The sequence below is a fragment of the Anabrus simplex genome, chromosome 1 (genome assembly GCF_040414725.1).
Source record: "Anabrus simplex isolate iqAnaSimp1 chromosome 1, ASM4041472v1, whole genome shotgun sequence".
NCBI classification, from domain to species: domain Eukaryota; kingdom Metazoa; phylum Arthropoda; class Insecta; order Orthoptera; family Tettigoniidae; genus Anabrus; species Anabrus simplex.
Window position 1 is genome coordinate 446,061,675 of NC_090265.1, and position 20,915 is coordinate 446,082,589.

A 20,915-nucleotide genomic window follows, 5' to 3' on the forward strand; every position below is an offset into this window, starting at 1 on the left:
AAGGTCGATCAAATATAAACATGATTTTTGTTCCCGAACATCAACAGTTGCCAGGACTGGCCCCGCGCTTCTGCTATGCTTAGGCGGGACCATTAGGAGTGGGGAGAGCATGCTTGTTAGATATTTCCCGCCGTTTCGTCAGTAATGTTCACGATGTCGGAGAAACAGGTGAAGCCCTCCACTGCGCAACACATAATTATAAAATTTCTTGCTCATGAAGAAGTTACAGCGGTGGAAATTGGCCAGAGATTGACTGCAAGGTTCGGTGATCAAACATTGTCAAGGACGTGTGTGTTTGCCTGCCAAAAAGAGTTCAAGGAAGGACGAGGACGTGTGGAAAATCAGTATTACGATTGCCGTCCTTGGACCAGCATTACAGCTGAAAACATTTGTGCGGTTAAAGACATTATTGACGACGATCGACGAGCGAGAGTATCAGAAATTGCAGAACAAGTCTGAATCAGTTATGGGAGCTGTCAAGCAATCATCACAAATGACCTACAGTTCCGTAAAGTATGTTCCAGATGGGTAACTCGCCTTTTGACCGAAAATCTGAAGTTGAGACATTTGGAGGTCTGTCAGAGGCTTACAGCAAGCTTTGTGGAAGAAGGTGATGCATTTTTGAGCCAGATCGTCACCTGCGACGAAGCATGGATCCACCACTAGACACCCGAATCCAAACAAGCCAGTAAGGAGTGGCAGACGAAAGGGGAGGAAGCAACAGTGAAAACCAAGACTCGACTGTCAGCTAGCAAGTTTCTTACTACAGATTTTTTTCGATCGGCGAGGCATTTTGCCGATTGATTTTTTGCATGAGCGACGCACAATCAATGCTGCTTACTACTGTGAGCTGTTGAACAAGGCAAGGGTTGCATATCGCCGCAAAAGACGAGACCAACCGATTCGACAGGTCATTCTCCTCAACGACAATGTGCGGCCCCATACTGCAGCTCTGGACTACACTTGATCATCCTCCTTACAGCTCGGACTCATCGCCCTGCGATTTCCATTTGTTCAGAGCGCTTAAAGAAGCTCTAGGAGGGCAATGATTTGAAAATGATGAGTGTGGAAGGCTTCGTGCGCAACTGACTAGTGACACGACTGTTCTTTTTATGATGAGGGCATCAAAAAGCTGCCCATACGCTGGGACAAATGTATTTCCAAAGCAGGAAACTATGTGGAAAATTAAATTGTAATTGCCTTGTATTTTTCAATAAATGAATTTAAATAAAAAATAAAATCCCATTTATATTTGATCCCCCCTCATATATTATTTTCCTCTGAATATAATATAAAACTGAGTTAGTTGAAAGAAAATACAGTTCAAGTTTTATTGCTGGTATAGTGAAATCCTCGTATTCCCTAACATTTTTGTGAAAGAAATGAATATTGGGTAAATAAGAAATAAGTAATTAAAATGATTAAAAGTAATATAAATAATTAATGAAAACAGGTCTTTACCTGTATAAATATCCATCAAACAATACGCCTATGTTAAAAATTTCAGCTCTCTGTGTGGCGTAGATTTGCCCGGAAATCGCACAAAGACAAACACTTCCGGATATTATGGACTGAATGTGGCTCTTCATGTCTGGGACCAAAAATGGCTTCCTACACTATGGACTTTAAATGGCTCCTTGACTTGTATTACCTACCTTATGTGTTGCCTACCGACAGTGGATCCATACATTTAATCTTGGTGATAGCACGTTGGATTGTCATATCCCAACACGTTTTACGATGGTTTTCCATTCATAACCCACCAACAAAAGCAAAAATTAAAAATCCGGCTTCGAGGTGCATTCGGACCCTTTTCCATCTACCCATGTTCAAAATTTCAGATCTCTGTGTGCCGTAGATTAGGCTGGGCATTGCGCACACATACACAGACAGACACACACACACACACACACACACACACACACACACTTCCTTTCATTATTATAGATGATATGAGTAATGGACTGGAATCACGTAAGGCTATTTGCGGATGATGTTATACTATGTAGAGTAGTAAATGAGTTGCTGGATTGTGAGTTTGACTGCAGGGGGACTAGACAATATTGTGAGATGGACAGTGGACAAAGGTTTGATGGTAAACGGGATGAAAAGTCACGTTGTAAGTTACACCAAGAGGAAAGGTCCTCTCTGTTTTAATTACTGTGTTGATGGGGTGACAGTACCTCATGGCGAACACTAAGTACCTAGGTGTTAGGCCTAATATAAGGCATGATCTTTATTGAGGCAATCATATTAACGAGGCTGTTAAGAAAGGTTACAGATCTCTTCACATGGTTATGAAGGTATTTAGGAGTTGTAGTAAGGATGTAAAGGAGAGGGCATATAAGTCTCTGTTAAGATCCCAATTAGAGTACGGTTCCAGTACATGGGATGCACACCAGGACTACTTGATATAAGAACTGAACATAATGCAAAGGAAAGCAGCAATATTTGTTCTGGGTGATTTCCAACAAAGGAGTAGTGTTACAAAAATGTTGCAAACTTTGGGCTAGGAAGACTTGGGAGTAAGAAGGCAATATGTTTGATTATGTGATATGTTTTGAGCAGTCAGTGGAGAGATGCCGTAGAATGACATTATTAGATGAATAAGCTTGAGCAGAGCTTTTAAAAGTAGGAAAGATCATAATATGAAGATAAAGATGGATTTCAAGAGGACAAATTGCAGCAAATATTAATTTATAGGACAAAGAGCAAGAGACTGGAATAAATTATCAAGGGAAATGTTCGATAAATTTTCCAAATTCTTTGAAAATGTTTATGTAGGTAAACAATTGATATGGAATCTGCCTCCTGGGCAAGCAAATGAAATTTCAAGTGACCGTGTATTTCCATGTGCTCAAATGTAGTGACAATGTTGTCATGTTTATCTGTGCACCGATAAATCTACCAACACAAGAGTAGCTTATTTGAGCACCTTAATAACTTCAATCCCTCGCCCTCGACAGAACTTCAAGAAAACTAACTGGACAAAATTCACTAGTGAACTAAACAAATGCATTAGATGGGGTACTTTGAGAAGCATGTGCTACAACAGGTTTGTTGGGCTAATAATATCAACAGCCAAGAAATATATCCTAAGAGGATAAAGAAAGGAATACGCTCCAGGCTGGAATGAACAGAGTGATGCTCTTCATAATGATTATATGGATACAGTTAATCATGAAGATAAAGTTGGATTTCATGAGGACAAATTACAGCAAATATTAATTTATAGGACAAGGAGCAAGAGACTGGAATAAATTATCAAGGGAAATGTTCGATAAATTTTCCAAATTCTTTGAAAATGTTTATGTAGGTAAACAATTGATAGGGAATCTGCCTCCTGGGCAAGCAAATGAAATTTCAAGTGACCGTGTATTTCCATGTGCTCAAATGTAGTGACAATGTTGTCATGTTTATCTGTGCACCGATAAATCTACCAACACAAGAGTAGCTTATTTGAGCACCTTAATAACTTCAATCCCTCGCCCTCGACAGAACTTCAAGAAAACTAACTGGACAAAATTCACTAGCGAACTAAACAAATGCATTAGATGGGTTACTTTGAGAAGCATGTGCTACAACAGGTTTGTTGGGCTAATAATATCAACAGCCAAGAAATATATCCTAAGAGGATAAAGAAAGGAATACGCTCCAGGCTGGAATGAACAGGATGCTCTTCATAATGATTATATGGATACAGTTAATCATGAAGATAAAGTTGGATTTCAAGAGGACAAATTACAGCAAATATTAATTTATAGGACAAGGAGCAAGAGACTGGAATAAATTATCAAGGGAAATGTTCGATAAATTTTCCAAATTCTTTGAAAATGTTTATGTAGGTAAACAATTGATAGGGAATCTGCCTCCTGGGCAAGCAAATGAAATTTCAATAATTTGGATGCATCATGCAAGCAAAAGTGGACAGATACTTTTGAGAAGTTAAATTCTCAAAATTCAAGGAGGAAAGCCTACAGTCTGCTAAGGAAGCACAAGTTCTTTAGGTCAAAGAGAACAATCTATTATTACACCTAACAAGACTGCCAGCCACATTATATTGACTTCTAAGTTTGCACAAGATAAAGACCATACATGAATGCTGAAAAGAAACTTCAAAACACTAAAAGCATCCCTTCCATCAACTTCGTTTTACTCTGAAGTGTTCACCCTTGAGAAAGTCAATGTGGCTATAGAAGATCTCAAACAAGGAAAAGATCCCAGCTTCGATGGTATTCATCCTGAGTTTCTTTTCTTTTAAATCTGGGCCAAATGTTCAAAAATGGCTTCCTTGATTTATCAGCGACATCCTAAACATGAGGCCTCTTGACAAATCAGTTCAAGAAAACTAAAATTATACCTATTTTGAAACCTGGTAATCAAAAGATGCACCCCAAAGCAAGACTTAATTATAACACGATCAGTCCAATTATTTTAGAACACATTCCTGTGGAATAATCTGGCTTAAGACCTAATCGCAATTATTGTGATCAAGTCCTTGTTCTGACATGTATTAAGTCTGGTTTTCAACTTCAAACAAAGTAAACATACACAATCAACTAAACTAACTCAAATAATAGAACCATGAAGACTGTTCAATGAGATTTTCATTTCAAAATTACATGTTTTAAAAATACTTTTCAGTTTGTGAATGACAAAATGAAATAAGAAGTGTACCTTGAAATACTTTGTAAATATGCCTGCGTTAAAAATTGTGAGAGTCACAGATGAAGAATAACAATTCCATTTAGCACTTAGTAGAATAAATATTCTAAAAGTAATCAATGTAAGGAACTTTAGCATACGTCTAGTTCACACATAACAACAAGACTTAATATGCACCGGTACTTTTAAATAACAATCTCACTTAACCTCAGAGACATTACTTCTGCTCTTATAACCACAATTACAACTGGCAATGCTAATTTAAAACACACAAAACATACTTCACAATCTCAAAATCTCCAACCCAACAAACAACTTTCATCATACAATGTGATGTCATTTTATTTAAAATCTTGTTCTGTATACACAAAATTATGCATGCACAACATTACAAGTTTTTAATCATGCCTCAAAGTTTCCGCACCCTGTGTAAAAAAGATCAGTTAGAAATCTAACATGGCGTGGCCCAGACGATGTCACAATGCAGTACACAAAGCTTGCATCCATCAGCACATTAAGCGATCAGAAAAGCTGCGAATGCGAAACGACTGATCAAGTTCACCATTTGCCAACAACACAGGATATTAAATAGTAAACAGAAGATTAAAACATTAAAAATTAGACTGACTATTGATTGCAGTTGCTACTGCTTGCTATAGGCTATCCATATACCTAGTGATAATATCGGTCACTTCACAATTGAGATCACACTTCAACATTCCTTTACAAATTCTTCCTGGCATAAAAGACATGCCCTAGATTAATGTTATAAAAACTGGGAAAAAAGTGCTTCTATTACATGAATAAATATGGCATATCCATTTTTTTCTGGCAGAAGAACAAATTCCCACATCTCTTTTCCGAATTCCGTGACATTTCCCCTGTTTGCCATACGGGTGGACACCCTGCTGGAGTACTTGTGTGCCTATGTAGTTGCGTAAATAATTAGTGCTAGTTAATAAATCTTAAAGTAATGCTACCAGTTGTGTATTTATTTACCTACTATTTGCCTACACTTTACAAAATAATGCAAAAAAACAAAATATAATTTGCACATTTTCAGCCAAAAATTCAGTAGGGTCTCCCCAAGCAAACCTTGTTTACTTTTGAGGAACAATCAGAAAAAATTCAGCTAACTCTCAATAATATTGTCTGATGATATTTGCCTATTCCAGCAACTGAATTTTCAAGTACTGGAATGTAGTGACTGGATGTCATCACTGTTTAAAGTCATGTCCATGAGTTCATTTTTTTTGCACTAAAATGTATTACTTTGCCAGCTCTAGGGAACAGGACATATTCCTAGTCAGTGATAATATGAAAGTCACTAACTAACTACAAATTTAGAGGCATTCATAAAATGTATGTGCAATACAGTGATGTAATTATTGGAACAATGCAAGTGACACTGATTAGTATAGAGCCTACTTAAACATTCAGAAATTTTGTTTCTCAGCATGCATTTTCTTCAATTCTGAAGCTCATGTTTTTCCAGTCTGAAAACATTCTCAGTAGAACAGTGCTTAAGAAGACTGTCACATTCATACAGCTTATGTTCATTCATAGGATGCCAACAGCATTAAGATTTTTTACAACTAGGTATGCTTTATGTCCGTTTTTAAAACCTCAAATCGACTGGAACTCATATTCAAAGCTTTTTCTAAAACTCAACGAACAGAATTCCCACTCACTCAGCTCTACTTCATACATATATATAATTAATTCTTTGCCATTAAACTTGTGTAGTTCTTTTATGTCAGGAATGTGACAAGCAGCAATTAGGGCAATTTGTAGCCAATGTTGGCATTTAAATTCATTCTAAAACCACAGAAGTGCATCCTTTCATTGGCAAAGCGTAGATAAACCTCTGTGTATCAACTAAACTCGAAAATCTATAATCTGTTCCTTCCTTCATATTTGCTACCTGAAATGGGCTTCACAATGGACTATGTAAAAGTGGTAAACCTAGGCACAGACATTTTGAAACAACCAGTTCTTCAATTCTAGCTGTGTACTTATACTCAAAACCTTAAGCCATTAATGTCCATTCATGAAGTGCTGAGGCAGAAAGAATAAATCATAGTGTACATTTTGTGAATGGAAGCAGCGATACTGTAAATTAGATTGACTGAATACCGAGACACACATCCTCTCTCTTCATATAGTTATGAGGGTACTTAGGGGTTGTAGTAAAGATGTAAAGGAGAGGGTGTGTAAGTCCCTGATAAAATGCCAATTAGAGTATGGTTCCAGTGTATGGGACCCTAACCAGGATTGCTTGATTCAAGAACTGGAAAAGATCCAAAGAAAAGCAGCATGATTTTGTTCTGGGTGATTTCTGACAAAAGAGTAGTGTTACAAAAATGTTGCATACTCTGGGCTGGAAAAACTTGGGAGTAAGGAGACGAGCTGCTTGATTAAGAGGTATGTTTCGAGCTGTCAGAAGAGAAATGGCATGCAATGACATTAGTAGATGAATAAGCTTGGAGTTATTAAAAGGAAGGATCATAATATGAAGATATGGAGTTATTAACAGGAAGGATCACAATATGATTAGGCTGGAATTCAAGAGGACAAATTTGGGCTAATATTCGTTTATAGGAATATTGTTGGTCATGCGCCAGGACAACTGGCACACTGTGCAGGATAACATGCAACATGTTCATGTCGGACAGAATTTTGTGGCTTGAACCATGGCTAATCTCTATCGCAGCACAGAGATCATCCACCATTTGAGTATGGTTGGCATGCAACAACAATGCGACATCTTTGATTGTTCAGTTTCGTTTATTCATGGTTGCCCAGTATGCTCATGCTCCTCCAAACATGAAGAGTATTATGGACTGGAATAATTTATAATGGGCGATGTTCGATAGATTTCCAACTTCTTTGAAATTGTTTAAGAAAGATTGGGTAAACAGTTGACAGCAAATCTGCCACCTCAGCGACAGCCCTAAATGCAGATCAGTGGCGGCTGATTGCCTGTGATAAATGATATTAAACTGTATTTTACACAGACCATAAGGTGGTTGTGGTGGCAATTGTTTTAAGTATAACTAGGCAACCATCCTCTATTAAAACTAATCAAAGGGAAAAGTAAAAGCAAAAGAAAGGGAGGGCCACAAAGGGCATGAAAATGAGACTCCCTAAGCCTCGAAAATCTAATACTGACATGGTCGGAAAAGAGAGGTTGATACAAGTGGAAGCATTGCCAGGCTCAGGTAGGGGAACCGTGGTTGCCAACCCACGAACCCAAGATGATAACTCTTGGTTTCCCTTTTAACCACCTTTTACAAAAGACAGGGAATATACCAATATACCATGGATGTTATTCTACCTCCTCCATCCAAAGGGTGAACAGAACGTAAGCCATGAAAGAAAACTTACTTGTAAGGTCTCTCTTGCGTGTGAGTCCGAACATGCTTTTTGAGATCACTTAGTGTTGTGAAGAATTTCAGACATCCCTGATTTTCACAGTTGAAAGTGTTGCCATTGTGGAGACGCTGATGAGCTCGTAATCTAGAATGATAAGATGCTTAAGTTGTTACAGCAGTTTCGTCATAATTTGTTAAATACACAGAAAAATCAATCAACCATCTACAATATAGAGAACATTATAGGGAAAGACACAGCATCTTTAAGTAATGTTGTTGTATTCCTTAAACACCAATGACAACTATCATTACAATTAATTACCACATTCACTTTTTCACTCTGAACATTTCTGTACTTTATGAACATTTGGTCAAATTTTCTTTACAGTAAGAAAAACTATGTAATGGAATTGACACAATAGATACACTGCAGGAGAGTGAAAGATGAGTTGTGTAAAGAACACAGACAGAAACAAAATCTTTTTACTGTTCAACTAGTTAGATGAATATCATCTGTAGGTTTCAAAATCCAGGGAGTAAATTAACAAATTAGGTGACGGCAAAGTAAAATGATACTGAATAATCAACTGAGCATCCTCAAATATACTATACATGTAAGTGTTCATGTTGAAACACCACCAGAATAACTTTCTTTTTTAAACAATTTGAATAAATCTCACTGACAGAAACAGGTCTAATGTTGACGATGGGATAGGAAAGGACTACGAGTGGGAAGGAAATAACTGTGACCTTGGCATTTGCCTGGTGTAACAAATAGGAAACCATGGAAAACCATCTTCAAGGCTGCTGATGGCGGGGTTCGAACCCAGTACTTCCTGAATGCAAACTCAAGAGTTACGAAATCCAAACTGCGCAACCACTTGCTCGCTACCACCAGAATAACAAATACTCGAACCCAATGGCAAGATTCTACTGAGAAATAAATTGCAACACTCAATTAGGCATTCAATAACATCCAATGTTCATTCATCTTTTGTATTAAGAGGTTCCTTCCTATACTAATCCAAACACAACTATTGAAATTTTGACAAAGATATATGTGAAAAGAGAACAAATGGTCAAATGTATGATACTAAAAATGCATGGAATATAAAAATCATGACAAGATTTTGTTTTTAGGAAAGTGTAGATTGAAGTCATAGTGCATCAGTTGTTAGCAAGGACACATCTTATCTTCTTCAAATACGACTGTGAAAACACTCACTTAGTCATAGTCTGGGACATTCCTCATCCCCTCTCCTTACAAAAAAATGCCTTTCTAAGTTTCAAAGTCTGCTATTCATATGCATTACAGGCTGATTTAATGCCATTACGAGAGCGAATGGAAAGAGGAAGTGAGTTCTCTCTCGTACTTAATATGGTGATGGCAGACTGCGCTAGTGTTGCTATGGCATTCTGACTCACCGATGAAGATTTTAGTTGTCCAGGTCGGCAGTTGCAGAGTATGGTCTGGCCTACAAGTAGCCACGGTTGGTCCATGGTCCAACAGCTCTGCATTCCAACCGATCAACCGTGCTGAGGAGCTATGGCCACGGCTCTACACCTCTGCATTCGGGAGATGGAAAGTGGTTGGCCTCACAGTTGGCTGTCCTGAGAATGGTTTCCATTCTCCTGTACTAAAGTGAATGCTGGGACAGATCCTAGTATAGGCCTCGGACGCCAATACCCTGGACAGACAGGAGCCTCAGTCATAGTGGCCGATACTATACATGGATTTACAGTACCCGTAGTGAACCACCCACACAACCATGGTATTCCTCACAGTGATACTAATCGCAAGAAAAGTCGACTCATGGCGTTCCTCGCATGATGGTACTAATCACAGGTAATGTCATGGTTCATGCTCGCCCCTTTTAGTCACCTCTTATGACAGGCAGGGATACCGTGGGTGTATTCTTCGTCTGCATCCCCCCATCCTCCAGGGGTTATGTGTTTGGTCAGCAAGAGCTATTTTATTTTGCTCTAGTCCGCTGGCAAGCCGGTTAGGACCCCCCGCCCCACCTTATGTGACACATGGGAGTATTACCTCTCACCCCTGCTATGACAGCTTAGTATGTTTGTGGGGATTCCTTTCTGATGTTACAGACTTAGGGAAACTAAACTGTTGAAAGGAATTACTCTTAAACATCAAAGGAAACAATAAACAAATCAATCCGATCCAAACCACAGTCCAGATAGTGCTCCAAGAATGACAGCCCAGAAAGTAGCAATGAGATTCTTCAATTGGCATAAGTTTCTATGCCACAAAAGTTTCCTGAACACACAGTGAGCTAATAAATATTTTACAAGTCATATCCATAATGGTAACAGCATCTTTTGAACAGGGATTCAGGTTTGTTAATAGGATAAAACCAAAGCTAGTCTTTCTCAGGATAGAAATGTATTACCAGTTCTTTGCATGGGGCAGTAAATGGACTCCGTTAGAATATTTTATTAGGAGTTACCTCTAACTCGGTTCCTGAAAGTTAAGTTTGCTCATAGATGTAAATGTGCTTTCCTTCCTCCAGGTGCTTACTACCTCCTTCCTCTACATTTCTGACCTGTTCTTCCTCCCACAATGCTCCAGCTTCCTTTCTTTCTGCAAGAGACAAATTTTGTCCTAACTTGGTGATTAACTTCCTATGTGTAATTCTACCCCATAATGGAGTGTGCCTAGAGAGCCGACATGTGAACATAGATAGTAGCGAGTGTAAATGTGCCCGAGGTACATTTTGGTCATTTTTGCATAAGGTGTCCTCTAAATTTGATTTTTTTTTTTTTTTTTTTTGTATTACAACCTATGATTTTATACCTCATTTGTCTAAGCATTTTCTGATTTTAAAATCATGCAGTTCCCGTATTCTGAAAATCATTGTTAGCTGCTCATAACCTTTCATGGGTATGTTTTACCTTGTTATGAAATGTCAATTTGCAATAAAAGTAATAAAGGGTTTTTATGGAGGGAAGGGGAGGGGGGGGGGCGCTACTGTTCTCCTCAGTGATTATTGATTTACAGTAAAACCATTAAAGAGTTCTGTTTCATTATCTTGAATAAAATCTTTTTAGGGCATTGTCAGACTTTTATCAAAAAATTGTAACATTCTTTAGTTTGTTTTACTATTAAGTGATTGGGCAAAGTGGTGAATTATTGTCCACAAGAGCCCACAACATTCTGAACAACATTAATGAAGGCATGATTTCAATAAAAGAATTCTTAGAAAAGAATAAAAATCAGAGACGAAAAGGGCACCAAGCTCTCCAATCACAAGAAGCTTTGATAAATCTGATGCGCCAGCATTGCAGCAGATCTCTTCAACTAGCTAAAAAGCCACAATCTACAACACTGATGCACTCAAAATACAACTGCTGCTATACTCGCCAGTGAGTGAAAGCCTATCATGATGAGAGGTAGCAACAGTTAAAATGAATGTGAAAACTGCGTCCAGAATCCTTTCCTAAATTTGTTAATAAATATGACTTGGAAAATATACGCATTCCTGCGATAAGCGTAAAATATTATTTTGATATTCAAACAAGATTTTAAATTTTTACATTTCATGAAAATAGCCAAGATATTGAAGCAAACTGCAGTAACAAGTTGAAAATACATGACTAGAACTTAAGATATTATCCTTGGAAAATGTCATGTTTGTTCAAGAGTACAATGAATGCCAACTATGCTAGAATGGAAGTAAGTATTACTGACATTGAATTATATGTACTCAGGTTCAAATCTCAACTTTGGTATAAGTAAGCCAATAACATACAATGTAAACAGAAGTCAGACTGAGAACCACAAAATATAAGTAATTTTGTTAACTGATGATGATGATGATGATTATGATGCTTGTTGTTTAAAGGGGCCCAACATCTAGGTCATCGGCCCCTAATGGTACGAGATGGAACGAACAGACATGTTAAATCAAATTTTATAATATATCCACTGACTAGAATTTAAAACAAATGATGATGAAAAATGAATATGAAATTAAAACATTCAGTGGATCCAATTCGCAATGCCTTATTTTCTGATAAAATTATAGAAAATATAGATTACAATGGAATAAGGCATTGCCTTGAAGTACAGCAATATAGATAATTCAAGTTAGAAGTTAAAATAACACATTAAAATACACAAACACAAACTAAAAATGTCAATGGAATAAAAGCATAGTAAAAAAAAAAACACTAATAGAAAATACATTTTTATACAAGATAAAAAAAGGCCACTATCCCTCATAAAATGGATGATGAGGTCTGCTGACTGCTCGTCATCTCGCAGGATGAGGGAGATGGTACTCGGGAGTTTAGGACCACATTATATTACTTAGTCAGCGCAACATTGTTTTAAAGGGATTGAGATGCAACTAAGTATACAAAGATAAATATGGGATGAAGACACAATTAAGCAATGGATGAACTCATGGTGGTATTCAGGTCACTATGTACAAGGTCAATGTTAGTTCTATGAAGACCAAGCTCGATAGCTGCTCTCACTTAAGTGCGGCCAGTATCCAGTAATCGGGAGATAGTGGGTTCGAGCCCCACTGTCGGCACCCCTTAAGATGGTTTTCCATGGTTTCCCATTTTCACACCAGGCAAATGCTGGGGTTGTACCTTAATTCTGGCCACGGCCGCTTCCTTCCACTTCCTAGGCCTTTCCTATCCCATCGTAGTCACCATAAGACATATCTGTGTCGGTGCGACGTAAAGCAAAATTAAAAAAATAAAAAAGTTCTACGAAGGGCAATGCTTCAATGCAATGAATTATCCTGAACAGTGAAAACAGCGAGAATTTAGTCTAACCAGATTTACCTGCTATGGGACAGAGAGACCCTACAACCAGCAACTGAACACCAAGTGGTGGGCAGAGGTAAATAACCAGAGTCTCTAAAGGGGCCAGGAGCTTCAGGTGGACAAGTTCCTTTAAATGGGTACTGGTCCCACGTGGAGGAAATGCCACTGAAATCTAGCAGGCAGCGTCTGTTCTCCAGGTTAGAGGCAGCCTCATTGAAACCTGACAGTTATATATAAAATGCCTTTGGGTGCAGTGATCCCTCCATAATAACAGTCTATATGAAGCGTGAAGTGGATCACAACAAAAAGCTAGGGAGTACTCCAGAAGTGACATGCATCTCATGTCTCCAGGGAGTTGTGACTAGTGGATGAAGGTCAAATATCCACTGCCTGACCTAGGAGTTCCCTTGATTAAAAGTAATGGAAGAAGACAAATAATGAAGTTACTTGGAACAGAATAGCCAGTTCCTTTCCTTCTCCTTTATCTTTGCAAACTGACCTAGAAAAGCTGGCTAGATCCCTTACAGACACACAAACAAATTTCAAATGAATTGAATATGGAATCTGCACTCATACATCTGTATGTAGCAATGCTTACACAAAATAGATGCAACCTTCATTATACAAAATGCAAGATGTATATCACCACAGATTAGAACGTTCAATTTTGTTGGGCCGGAAGGACCAGATACATTTTAAAAATTATACAAGAGCAGTTTCATTGTGTAGCAGAAAAAAGTTTTAGAAATTATATTTAAATGTATGTAAATGGTTAACCTTAATAATTTTGCTTTCAATAGCTTCTAAATTGGATAGTATTGTAGTTCAGTAAAAACTTGAGCAAATTATGCCCAGGTGGCAGATTCCCTATCTGTTGTTATCCTAGCCTTTTCTTAAATGATTGCAAAGAAATTGGAAATTGATTCAACATCTCACTTGGTAAGGTATTCCAATCCCTAACTCCCCTTCCTATAAACAAATATTTGCCCCAATTTGTCCTCTTGAATTCCAACTTTATCTTCATATTGTGATCTTTCCTACTATTAAAGTCACCACTCAAACTTATCTGTCTGCTGATGTCATTCCACGCCATCTCTCCATTGACAGCTCGGGGTGGGTGTGCTGTTTACCAACTAATGAGCCCAACTTAGCACAATGGGGCGAAACGCTGGCAACCAGGTATGAGTTAGCTGAAAATTTATTATGTCCAATAATGGACCATTTATACTGGTATTACATACCACTTAGTCGAGCAGCTCGTCTCCTTTCTCTCAAGTCATCCCAGCCCAAACTCTGCTACATTTTTGTAATGCTACTCTTTTGTCGAAAAACACCCAGAACAAATCGAGCTGCTTTTCTTTGCATTTTTTCCAGTTCTTGAATCAAATCTCTCCTTTACATCCTTACTACAACCCCTAAATACCCTCATAACCATGTGCACAGATCTGTACCCTTTATTTAAATCATAATTATGTGATTACCGCAATGAAGATCTTTCCTTATATTAACACGTAGGTACTTAAAATGATCCCCAAAGCGAACTTTCACCCCATCAATGCAGTAATTAAAACTTAGAGAACTTTTCCTATTTGTGAAACTCACAACCTCTTTTAAACCCGTTTATCATCATACCATTCCCTACTGTCCATCTCAAAACATTATCAAGGTCATTCTGCAGTTGCTCACAATCTTGTAACTTATTTATTACTCTGTACAGAATAACATCATCTGCAATAAGCCTTATCACTGGTTCCACTTCTTTACACATATCATTGATATATATATATATATATAAGAAAACATAAAGGTTCAATAATACTGCCTTGAGGAATTCCCCTCTTAATTATTACAGGGACAGATAAAGCTTTGCCTACTCTAATTCTCTGAGTTCTATTTCCTAGAAACATAGCCACCAATTCAGTCACTCTTTTGTCAAGTCCAACTGCACTCATTTTTGCCAGTAGTCTTCCATGATCTACCCTATCAAATGCCTTAGATAGATCAATTGTGATACAGTCCAAATGACCTCCTGAATCCAGGATATCTGCTATATCTTGCTGGAGTCCTACTAGTTGAGCTTCAGCGGAATAAACTTTTCTAAACCTAAACTGCATTCTATCGAACCAGTTATTAATTTTGCAAGCATGTCTAATATAATCAGAAAGAATGCTCTCCCAAAGCTTACATGCAAAGCATGTCAAACTGACTGGCCTATAATTTTTGGCTTTATGTCTATGAGCCTTTCCTTTATACACACAGGGGTTACTATAACAACTTTCCATTCATTTGGTATAGCTCCGTCATGCAAATGGTAAACAAATAAGTACTTCAGATATGGTACTATATCCCAACCCATTGTATTTAGTATATCCCCTGAACCCTTATCAATTCCAGCTGCTTTTCTAGTTTTCAACTTCTGTATCTTACTGTAAAAGTCATTGTTGCCATAGGTAAATTTTAATACTTCTTTAGTATCAGTCACCTCCTCTATCTGGACATTATCCTTGTAACCAACAATCTTTCCATACTGCTGACTGAATACTTCTGCCTTTCGAAGATCCTCGTATACACACTCCCTCATTCATTAATGATTCCTGGAATATCCTTCTTGAACCTGTTTCTGCTTTAAAGTACCTATACATACTCTTCCACGTTTCACTAATATTTGTATGACCGCCAATTATGCTTGCCATCGTGTTATCCTTAGCTAACTTCTTTGCTAGATTCAAATTCCTAGTAAATTCCTTCAATTTCTCCTTACTTCCACAGCCATTTCTAACTATTTCTTTCCAACCTGCACCTCATTCTTAGTCCCTTTACTTCTCTGTTATAATATAGTGGATATTTACCATTCCTTACCACCTTTAAAGGTACAAACCTCTTTTCACATTCCTCAACAATTGCTGTAAACCCATCCCAGAGTCTGTTTACATTTTTATTTACCGTTTTCCACATATCATAGTTACTTTTTAAAAACTCCCTCATGCCTGTTTTATCAGCCATATGGTACTGCCTAATACTCCTAATTTTAATATCTTCCTTTTTTTCCACATTTTTAACTATCACAAAAGTAGTTTTGTGATCACTAATACCATCTATTATTTTGGTTTTTCTATAGAGCTCATCTGGTTTTACCAGCACCACATCCAGAATATTCTTCCCTCTAGTTGGTTCCATCACTTTCTGAATCAGATGCCCTTCTCATATTAACTTATTTGCCAATTGTTGGGTCATGCTTCCTGTCGTTCGCATTACCTTCCCAATTAACATTTGGTAAATTGAGATCACCCACTACAACCACGTTCCTTTCCTTATCGTTTCCTACATAGCTGATTATCTTATCAAATAATTCTGAAACAGCGTCTGCACTACCCTTCCCAGTCTGTACACTCAAAAGGCATCAAGCTGCCTATTAACTTTACAGATGAGCCTTACACCTAGAATTTCATGTTTGTCATCTTTAACTTTTTCGTAGCTTACAAATTCTTCTTTCATCAGAATGAATACTCCCTCTCCTACCATTCCTATCGTATCTCTACGATACGCACTCCATTTCCATGAGAAAATTTCTGCATCCATTATATAATTTCTCAGCCATGATTCAACTCATAACTCAAGATCTGGTTAGTATATATCTATTAAATTACTTAATTATATTCCTTTCTTTACAATACTTCTACAGTTCAGCACCAACATTTTTATGTCATCCCTACTTGATTTCAGTTCCCTGTTCCCGTATCACCACATTCGCTGAAAACCTCCCTATAACTCTTCTAAACAAATTTCCTAACTTATATGTACCACTGCAGTTTAAGGGAAGGCCATCTGAGCACAGATCCCTATATCCTGCCCACCCATTCAATCAATCAATACTGATCTGCATTTAGGGCAGTCGCCCAGGTGGCAGATTCCCTATCTGTTGCTTTCCTAGCCTTTTCCGAAATGATTTCAAAGAAATTGGAAATTTATTGAACATCTCCCTTGGTAAGTTATTCCAATCCCTAACTCCCCTTCCTATAAATGAATATTCGCCCCAGTTTGTCCTCTTGAATTCCAACTTTATCTTCATATTGTGATCTTTCCTACTTTTATAGACGCCATTCAAACCTATTCGTCTACTAATGTCATTCCACGCCATCTCTCCGCTGACAGCTCGGAACATACCACTTAGTCGAGCAGCTCTTCTTCTTTCTCTCAATTCTTCCCAACCCAAACATTGCAACATTAGTATCTATAAATCTCACTTCCAGTTTCCCACATACCCACTCCATAGTCTCATTTAAATCCCCAATCACCTTCCAGTCAGTATCCCTCCTACACAGTATTCCACTGATAATCTCTGCTTCTGTAATCTTAACATGTGCTGCATTTACCAGGTCCCACCCCACACATCTCTAACTATATTGGTACTTAAACCTGCTTGTCTTACGTTGTTAGTACCAATTTGAAAGACTACCACCTTCTCCTTTCCCTCCTCCTTTTCTACTTTCCTCAACATCTGGCTTAACCTAATTCCTGGATAACACTCTACCCTGGTACCCTTTCCTCCACACACTTTCCCCCACATGTCTAACAATGGAATCCTCCATGACCAGAGCCTCAACCCTACCCATCTCATTTGATCCCCTCTGCTTCTGGTCAGTCCTATCTTTCCTGACAGCTGCAGAAGCTACTTCTTCCTCCCTTTTCTCCATCCAATGACCCTGTTCCACCTGTCTTTTCCTATCCACTACTCCAGATTTCCCTTTCGTACCTTTTCCCTTTCTCCTACTTCCACACTTCTCAGCAAGAGTTTGCTGTTCCTCATCTTCTCTCGGTTGTTCTACCTGCGGTGACTAGTACCGATTTCTCACAGACATCTGTCCTGAATTCAGATCCTGAATGGAGCCCTTAGCCTGCGATCTCCTTCGCCTTAAAACATTAGACCACCTGTCTTCTACAATTCCCCCCTTTCCTTGAACCAGGACGCGGTTCCATAGTGCTGACACGAGTTCCATGGTGAGGTCAGCCTGAGGACGTGGTTCTATGGGGAAGACATCGCCAGACGACATCTGGGAAGCCATCACACCTGAACAGCACTCCTTGTAAAGATATAAAATTGAATTTGAAAAATACAGAACTTTTAAAGGAATGCAAGTTACTGAACTAAAATCCTCTCTCTGTAACCATTCCAATGTATGTACTGTACATTCCCTGCGTCAATATCTCTTCAAGTTACCACCAAAGTACAGGTATTTCTGGTACAATACATGCTGGCCTTTATTTTGTGATGAGTAATTATTTGCCCATTATTTTGGTTTTTTAGTAGGAAAAATTGCCCAATTTTAAGAAATACCTATATATTAACAGTTGCCATTTTGTAAAGGTTAATTATTAAAAAATCAGAATAGGCTTATATTTGAACTGAATATCTGAGAATAGGTAGGGACCCTCTTCGGAGGCAGCCCTGCCCAGGGAATGGTGCCCCTCCCTATGTGAGCCCCAGAGTACAATGACCCGGTGTGTAGCATCTTGTTAGGGTCCCAGCTCAGGGTTACAAGCAAAGACCTCAACAGAATGTACAGTGGAGAAGATAGACTTCGGAACAGTGGAGATGGCAGAAGAGGCAGCCCAGCACTAGGGGAATAGTATGAGTACAATATTCAACAGCAGCATTTGTTTCCCATGTCAGGAGCGGCTGCAAGGGCACCTGTTCTCCATGTAAGGGGCGGACTGAATAATTGCTGGCACTAGCTCTAAAATGCCTCTGGGAGTGGCGACCCCATCGTAACAATAGCCTAAAATGTGTGGTGGTAAATAAGAGTATCAGCCTTGGAAAAGGTTAGGGCATACCCGGCTAAAAGCGACGTGCAGTTCTTGTGTTGGGGGAGCTGTAATAAGTGGGCAACCAGCATTTAATATTATGAAGGTGGGAATAATAAATGTTATGACCCTGACAGGAAAATCAGAAGAGTTGATAATTTTATGGAGAGGGAGAATGTTACAATGATGGGACTGAGAGGTCAAGTGGAAGGGAAAGGGAGTGAAGAGAAAGAGTGGAGAAGGTGAGGCGAAGAATGTAGAAGTAATTATTAACAAAATCCTGGATGAAAATGTGGATAGAGTAGACTACGTTAGTGATAGAATAATCAGAGTACGACTGAGGATGGAAGGAGTGAAAGACTTCAAGTCTATGCACCCCAAACTGGAAACAGTGAGGAAAATATAGAGGAATTCTTGGAGATCCTTGAGGAAATAATCACCGATGCAGAAGTAACAGAACTAGTAAAGAAGAAGTGATTGGTCCATTTGGATACAGCGAAAGGAACAGTGAGGGAGATAAGTTGATTGATTTTTGTGAGAGAAATAGAATGGTTGTGGGTAACACTTGGTTTAGAAAGAACAACAGTCGAAAGATCACTAAATATGGCTGAGGTGAAAGATGGACAAAAACCGTTATTTTTTTTATTGAGAATATAAATCGTGAACAGTTAATGGATGTAACAGCACTACCAGGTGAGGCATTTGATGAAGATCATAGAGTAGTGATGGCAAAATTGAAAATAGGTAAAATTGTGAGAGTATAAGAAGTAAGAGAGAAGAAAATAAAAATATGGAAATTAAAAGATAAAAGAACTCTTATAAGATATTTCAGGAGGAATTAAAACAGCACATCCCTACATCAGAAATAGGAAGTATAGAAGAAGAATGGACCAAATTTAAAAACACGTTTGTAAGCTGCGCAGAGAAGATTTGTGGCAACTTCAGCGAGTGTGAAGGAAAAGGAGAGATTTTGGCGGAATGGAAATATGAAGGAGGTTGTTAAACAAAAGAAGAAAGTGTGGCAAGAATGGAATAGAAATAGGAAAGACGGAAGTAAGATTAAGTATCAGGAAATTACACACGTAAGTGTAAAAAATGTTATAAATGTGGAAAGGAAAATTTTTTTGGGAGAGATTCACATGAGAGTTGGAAAAGGATGTTGTATGGATTGATAAAAAATAAGAGAAAGGAAAAAATCTACCTACACAAAACTAGTGAAGGAAGAGTATGGAAATGTAATAACGGACCCAGAGGAGATGAAGAATAGGTGGAAAGATTATTTCGATAAACTCCCGAATGTGACAAATGCAGAAGAGAGGAGGATGATCTAGAAATGGAGAGTTATATTGCAATGGCAGAGGTGGAAATGGCAGTTAAAAACAAGAAAAGCAGCAGGGAAGGATGAAATATGTGTTGTAACTTTCCTAACTGTCTGACTAATTTTACAAATATTTATAAAACTGCATTTAACTTGAAAAATATGAAATATCTACATTTAAAATGGAAAATCTGAAAATTAATATTCATTAAATAAAATACACACTCGTCGGACCTTGTACTCACACTTACTTGTTACCTGCTTACTTACACATACGTTATTTGAAGGGCGCCAGCTGCCACTCAGTGCAGCAATAATAGAATGAGACTCTTGACTATCTCTAGGGTGTGGGGTAATAAGCTTACTTTTGACAACATACCATATATGTTCTGGGAAAAGGAGATTGGCGTTCGGTTTCCCCATTAATTTTGAGGTTAAGATATTTTACTGTCAATGAAATAAAACTATGAATTCGTTTGATAGAACAATATATATTCTTTAAATAATATATCAAAAAATAGTGAGTCTTGTTGCGATAAAACAGATGAGAATATGAAATTATGACATTGCAACTGAAAGAAACTAGGCATGAATTTGAATTCTTCTTGACCGGCAATTTAACAATTTATACGAAATATTTCCCTCACTGATTCACTTGACTGTACCTTCAACACTTTGAGTGTAATTACGACGTATTCCTTTGATCTGGTGTTTACTGTAGATGTGTCACGCCTAACTTGGTGATACATCCTTGTGACTGCTTCTTCTCCATATCATCTGACTTCTTTGTAAGTCAATATGGTATCTCCTCATGGCAGGTCCAGGGTTTCCCTCTCTGACTCCATGGTAAGCCCTTGCATCCGTGTCTTCAACTAAGTGACCTACCAACCTTTGGCCTCACTCTCTCAATGACCAATGATTAATGGCTCACTGAGTCTTCTCCATCTCTCGTTCACACT

The 20,915-nt window shown here is 38.1% G+C and overlaps 1 protein-coding gene across 1 annotated transcript in view; it reads right to left on the reverse strand.

Moving 5' to 3' along the window:
* The window catches only part of MTF-1 (Metal response element-binding Transcription Factor-1), a 111,952-nt gene that overhangs the window by 65,347 nt on the left and 25,690 nt on the right, over positions 1-20,915 (reverse strand). Inside the window, exon 4 of the mRNA XM_067146076.2 lies at positions 8,053-8,184. Coding sequence (XP_067002177.2) covers positions 8,053-8,184 — 132 coding nt within the window. The remainder of the gene's footprint in view (positions 1-8,052; positions 8,185-20,915) is intronic.